At 43.3% G+C, this 7244-nt stretch overlaps 1 protein-coding gene across 1 annotated transcript; it reads right to left on the bottom strand.

Moving 5' to 3' along the window:
• Positions 1-4525: 4525 nt before the first annotated feature.
• On the bottom strand, positions 4526-6379 carry LOC107048002 (leucine-rich repeat-containing protein 24-like). Its single transcript, XM_015270951.1, has one exon. The coding sequence runs from the start codon at positions 6377-6379 to the stop codon at positions 4526-4528; it is 1854 nt and encodes a 617-aa protein (XP_015126437.1).
• Between the last annotated feature and the right edge of the window lie 865 nt (positions 6380-7244).

The raw sequence follows: 7244 nt of genomic DNA, 5'->3' as shown, positions 1-7244 counted from the left end.
ACTCCTAGTGTTCCACCCCCCCCCCAACTCCCCGCCCGCCACGGAAATGCCCAACAATATCAGAAGTTGGTAATGTGAAATCACTCTCTAATGGAAAACGTTCCAGCGAATTTTAATTCCTGACTCCGGTGCTCGAGACTTTAACGAGAGATTTTAAATTACACTTCGAAATTTCTTTGTTGATGTTTTTGTAGTTCTTGTCTCTGACGGGACAAGAACTTAAGTTTAAAAATAAAAATAAAAATTTACAGTGGATTTCAAAAAATGCGAACAGAACTGGAGAAGTCGATTGAGAGACAAGTGTCGGGGTAATTAGCACTTGAAAAATGCGGAGTCATTGCTTGGTCATGAGTCAAGAGCATGGGTCTATGAAGAATTTAAGGTATATCCCTGGAAAACAGGTATTTCTTACGATTGTCCCCATGTTTTTCATAGATAATATTTAGAATATTCCCCAGCTATTGAAAAACATTCTATCTGGCTGTAAGGGCCAGAATCAGGGGCGTCCGCTGAATTTTGAAACCTCCTCATTTTTTTATTATATAAAGAGAAAGGAGATTGACAATATCCTCATCTCCATTACTCAAAAAAATGCTGAAGAGCCCCCCCCGCGAAATCCTCTATAAAAAATATCTTCTGAAATTTTTTCCAAACCACTCCCTTCCCGAAGCAACGTATCACCCCCTTTAAAACTCGATTATTCGTTATTTCACTCTCTAAAAAAATGTGAAAAAACTCGTAATCACGCTTCAAGTTTCCAATTTACGAACCTAATTGGATCACACGTCTGAAGGGTCAGGTGATGGCGCCCCTAACTCGTCGAGAATGAAAGAAAGAGAGTGTTGCAACAATTAAACTTACTAAAAAGTCTAATTATTCGATCGAACCTCGTTACAAATGTGGTGGAGTCGGCTGTCGACTGCACAGTGGCGTCCTTCTAAACTACCGTGGCCCAGCGTCGTTATCGTGACGGTACGACGTAAGTTATTCCACATTGGCCCATTCTCACCACCCCACACCTACAGCGATAAAATATCTCACGTTAGTGAGACATAAAATATCTTGGCGGCAGTGAGACATTTTCTTCCGGATGCCGGGGGATACAGATACTCCAATTGTGGGGTTAATTTCGGTCTTCGCACTTGTGGACCCATTCTACAATTTTAGGGGGAGGGGGAGGATTTTTTTAGGGGAGTGTTTCCGATTTTTAACACTGCATCAGGTGAGACCCAGAAAAACGACTATTTAGCACAATTCAGGAAACTTTTTTTTATTTTTTAGTTGAGGTTCAAACGACCCTTAAGGACGTAGCAAGGATTAAGGGTCAAATGACCCTTAACAGTTGACCTTCAAATGTTCCTAAGGGTCTTAGGAGTCAAATAGTCCTTCAAGTAGTATGGATTTGGTGGTAAAATTGTGTTGAAGGTCCTTAAGGACGTGGCAAGGGTCAAGGGTCAAACGACCCTTAGCATTTGACCTTCAACTCCAAATGTACCCAAGGGTCTTGAGAGTTCAACAGCCCTTGAAGTAGTTTGGAGTTGCTGGTTAAAGGGCGTTGCAGATCAAACGACCCTTCAAGCCCTGAAGGGTCAAATGTCAAAATTCCGAGGCGATTTTACCCTTGACCTTACAGGTTCTTAAGGGTTGTTTGACCCTCAAGAGTAGTTAACCCTCAAAAAAATCATGAATTCCGCTGAATAGTCATTTCTTCTAGTGTTTTATTTTACTTCATTCAGGAACCTTTTTTTTAGTTTTAGTTGAGGGTCAAATGACCTTCAAGGTCGTTTGGAATTCAGGGTCAAAATGTCTCGAGGGTCGAACGAGCCCTGGAGACATGTAGAATTAAGGGTCAAATAAACCTCTCTAACCACTCGACTCTAGCTCCCTAGACCCTTAAAACCATTTGACCCTCAACTGAAAAGAATAAAAAATTCCCTGAATCCTGAAATAGTTATTTTTCCGCAGCGAAAAACGTCAGAACATCTTTTTTCCATGAAATTTAATTCCCCACAAAAAAGTTTATAGACATTTCATCCTGAACCCCCTCATTCTCAGGCTAATTCCATCCTATCATAACCAAGAGTTACTTTTATTCTTCGTGTATATAATCTTTATTCATCTCGCTTTATTGTCCCCCGTGGTTCTACATTGAGCGACCCCTTATCGATCTATCGGCAAAACCGTTAACGTCTCTGAACCCCGAATCAATCAGCCCACGACACCTCACGTGTTATTTCTTCACACTCTCCTATCTCCATTCGCCTCACCCCCTCGCTAATTTTAAATTTCATAACATCCAGAATTCGAATTTCATGAGAGTAAAATGTCATATCGGTGATATGCCTGATGGATAATTCCCGCAAAGAAAAATGTCTGCGTTCAAGGGGAAGTGAGTAAAAAATTCATGGATGGAAATCCCTCACGCCCTAGGATGAATATCTTTTCGTTGGGAATTTCTGATATGTACAAATTTAAATAATTGATTCTAGGTATAGCGAGAATGAAAAATGTGGTGATTTTTAGCAGATATTTTCCTTTGGTTTCTTTGCTTTCCCAATTTTTCGTTTTTGGTAATATGTTCTTCGATATGCTGACTCAATCCACCCGGATATGTCGTTGAAATGGTAATTATAAAATAGTGGTAAATATTAGGTTGAATTCCAAATGTTTCAATAAGTTTGATGAATTTATAAAACGAAATTCAATCGCTTGACTTTGAGATTTATCAATGTTTATCGATTTGTCACGTGTGTCCTTATTATTTCAGTATTTTTTTCATGATAATTATGAGTTACGTAGCTCTGGTGTCGCACTACAAAAAAGATCCATCAAAAACCGAACTGATGTGAAGCTGAATTGATTTATCCTGTCTCATCATTTCACTAAAGAATTGAAATAATAAAACAAAATGAATTGGATGACGCAGTGTTGACAAGTCGCGCCAACATTGACAAATCGAAAATCCCCAATCAACTGATGATTATTATAAAATATTCCTCACGCATTTTGATCACTCGATCCACTCAAATTCCCATTCGCACTGTCACTCACAAAAATTCACACTTATTTATACCGTACAATAACGTAATTGCGACAGACTTCTGCCTGCCGAATATCCAGACAACAAACAACGTTAATTTTTCCCCTATAATCTTCATTATTTAAAATTATTTATAACCCCATGACTCCCTAAGGAATTCCCTAAAACCAATTAAATATTTTTTTCATTGAAAAAAACATTCTCTCAATTTTGAGTATTTTTTTGCGGCGAGGCTAGTATCGTTGGGACGAGAACATCTCGATTGTTGGATTGAATATGAGAAAACTGTCATTTTTGTGTTATTACCGAGGTAATTACGATAATTAATAGTGAAGTGGTGGAATGAGACGAGACCAAAACGAATTTCCAGTATTATTTTGCTGATAATTCGAGAACAAGTGGGTTTTGTAATGACTGATTTTAGAAAAAAAAGTCACAAGACATTTTTGAAAAGAATCTCACAATCTACAAAAAAGATTCATGACGTTTTTTCCTGCCTCCACTAGTTCCCCAGATATTTGCAGACTAAGACCTACCCGAATTTTTCAATCACCAATTTCTATTTCTTCAATTATCTAATTAATTTTCCATCATATCAAAAAACCTCACAAGACAATTTCTGTGGAAAAGTGAATTCCCCACAAAAAAATCTGAATGGCATTTCCCTCTAAACCCATTCCATCCCGAGATATCCCGTAAAACACATCCAGCCTCACTTCCACCACTTTACTCCCCACCAATGCCCCCCTCCGCACCCCCCTCCCCCCACTATCCTAATTATTGAATCGACTAAAAAAAGTGTGTATACATATATATATATATTAACTTCCTTTGTATCTCCATATAAACTCAACGTATCTCCAATAAATTCAATCGCTATCTATACACCCTCCCCACCTCAATAACATGTACAGTCTTAACTCGTGAAAAGAACCTCATAATCAACAAACTAAAAATAAAAAAATTCCTTAATTCAACCGAAAATCCACCTTGGTATGTAAACCTCCCTCTCGAATAATCTGATATTGTGCCTGAAAACGGGACAGCCAAGTGTCTGCATTAATAATGTCCATTTGACCTCGTCAAGCCCCCAGGGGAATCGCCGAGGGACCACCCTCAATTGTCCTCATTCCTCTCAATTTCCCCTCTATTTCACTACTGCGATAATCCACTTCATCAGCAACATTAACTCCACCCCAATAAAAAAAAATCCCCGTCCTAAAAACCCATTTTGACGTTAACTGAATTCAAATTTCCCGCCTAAATTCGACGGTCCAATAAGCCATCGCGTCACCACTCTTTCGCGATTCCGATTGGCTTAAGCATGATCAACCAACGGTTATCGTCCTTTCTCCCACTGAACAGACTTCCACAACACACCATTCACTCCAAACCATCTCCCAGATCACTCCTGCTGTCCTCCTGATGCCTCCGGATGAGTTCAAGATACCGATGCCGTGGGTCGCAGTAATGAAGCAGCGGCACCTAGACATCAGTACCGGTGCCCTCCTGATACCCCTCATCTGGCGAACTCCTGGTCGACCCAAGGACCCGTTTCAACGCCGACACTGGAGGTAGCACAGGCACCCCCTTCTGCCAGACCCTGAGCTGTTTCGCTCCAGGTGGAAACTGCTCGATAGGTGTCAAATTGGCCTGGATCTCCTTGGCTCCGAATCCACTTGCATTTGGAACCGGATAACTCGGACTGCTGCGTTCTCTCGTATTCCACAGACTGGAGTACAGCAGCCTGGTGTCCTCCATCATGATGGTCCCCAGCTGTTCCGTTGTGTAGGACCCAAGCTCTTCAATCGACGTACGAGTATCCCTGATCAGATCGGGATTATCGATGGGCACCAGTGACGTCGTTGACGAGAAGCATGGCCCATGAATAACCGGTCTAGCTTCTTCGAAGACGTAATCACTGGAGGTGTTCTCCACAGACGTCCGTTGGACGTAGTTCAGAGTAAGTGAGACTGGTTTGCTGGAGTCGTTGAATGTTGTCTCAGCGTCTTCAATCTTCCTGGTAGACGAGGGTGACGTTGGGAAGCCCCCGCCTACGTCCTGATTGGTATCGCTCGGAAGAACTTCTAGAGTGGCTGTGGCGTTCTTAACGTCCTTGACAGGCATCCTCCGAAGCCGAACGAACAGAACGAGGATGATAAGGAGGATAAAGAGGATGAGAACGACCAGTGCCGCGGATATACCGGCAATCTGACCAGAACCTAAAGTTGACATGCCAGCAGTCCTCAATGACACGTGAAGCGTGAAGTTGGCTTCAACGGAACCAGCCCGATTTTCCGCAACACAAAAGAACTCACTGGAGTCCGACTCCTGGGCGTTGGTCAGAATCAACGTACTTCGTTTAGAAAACTGTCCCTCTTCGTAAATGAAGATCTTCTGGTGGCTACTGAAGGCCGAGTGATTCGACAAAAGCTTGCCATTCCAGAACCACTTGACCTTAGCCGGTGGAACTGCTGACACACGACACACTATACTAGCATTTTCACCTATCGTCGCTTCAGCATAACGACTGGCTATCATCAAGACAGGTCTACACGCAAAATCATCGAGCTCAAGATCCGTGAAAGAACGATCGACAAGTTGATCTGGGCCATGACAAACCGGCGATATGATAATAGGCAAGTTGTGCTTAGCCATCCACTGTCTCATCTCCCGCAGATGACAGTTGCAAATCCAGGGATTATCCTGTAATTCTACACTCTTTATCTTGTTGAGGGGCTCGAATGTACCGGGATGAAAGGTACCAATGCGATTACCATTTAATTTGAGACTCTCCAGTGAGTCTAATCCACGAAAACCATTAGCCTCAACTTCAGCTATTTGGGCGTTGGATAAATCGAGTTTAACGAGATTTGGAGTTGTACGAAATGCTTGACTGAATACACGCTCCAGGGGATTATGGGATAATGATAAATCACGTAAAAATGGGGCTTTGATAAGACTGTCACTTGGTATTAGGGTGAGACGATTGTTGGATAGGTCCAATTCAACGAGATTAGTCAGCCCAGCAAATGCATCTTTATCGATCTGCTGCATACGACAGGCACGAAGGTACAGCCGTTGAAGATTCGTTAAACTAACCCGAATGAAGATGTTGCTTGGTAATACTCTTATGTCGTTACCACTGGCATCCAACACCTGTGTTTCAGCGTCTATCGTATCTGGTATTGAGTTTAATGAACGATTGACACACTCAACTGTTCGTTTGCCACTCTTCCACTTGCAGGTACACTCATCAGCGCATTTGTCAGCGCCGATGATGCTGATCAGGAGGAGAAGGATTACGCCGATGGGCGGAAGATGATGTCCTCTCGTCATTATCCTCGAGGAATCAAACACTTCTGATATGCTTGCTATCCATCACCAAGCCATCATCATTTGGCCGGATCAAATGACATCACTAGAACGAACTTCTCCGAAATAATGATTCCAACTTTCGTCGGTCCATGACGCCAGGGCGAATGGAGACACTAGGTTGCCTGATGCTGGCTGAACCCGCACCCCTATTTATCAATGAAATATCACCTGTCAACTTCACATTTTGCACTGAATCCTTGGTGATACTGCATCCATCACACTTTTAGTCACTTCACTCAATCCTCTGGTGATCAATTATTGGGTATTATTGAATGACTAGGTGATCTGCACTTGTGTTACATCAACACTCGCGATTTTGAATTAAACGGCGAGGGGTGACGCTACCGCCTCAGTGGTACGTGAAAAACTGACGGGAGACGCCGAGCAGCGCCACCACCGGCTGAAGATCGGCACTCGCATTTCTCCTCTTTTTTACACCCTTCTTCCCTGACTCGTGATACCAGCGGGAGTGGGAGGTGGAGTACGAGCACTCGCTGTGATTCGGGTGGGGTTGTGTGGGTGGTAGGGGGTTGTGTGTGTATTCTTCGCACTAGGGGCTGCAGGGGGAGGGGAGGGGGCTGCACAGTGGGGGTTTTTTCATCCCCCCGGAGCCGGGGTGAGGTGGGGTTGAATGGGCGGACGCATGCGCCGGGACGGGGAGGGGGCGACGGGGGAGATCTCCCTTTATTTATCCCCCACTATGAGTACGCGCCGTATCGAATGCTACGTCACGTCAGGGAGTGAGAGATATACGAGGGGTTTTCGTAAAGTGCTTAAATGCACTGCCAGATTACGGAAACGAAATTTCGAGTTTTTAAGGGGGGGG

The sequence above is a fragment of the Diachasma alloeum genome, unplaced genomic scaffold (assembly GCF_001412515.2).
Source record: "Diachasma alloeum isolate Michigan unplaced genomic scaffold, Dall2.0 Dall_scaffold_00185, whole genome shotgun sequence".
In the NCBI taxonomy this organism is placed as follows: Eukaryota; Metazoa; Arthropoda; class Insecta; order Hymenoptera; family Braconidae; genus Diachasma; species Diachasma alloeum.
This window is presented reverse-complemented; position numbering and strand designations above follow the sequence as displayed.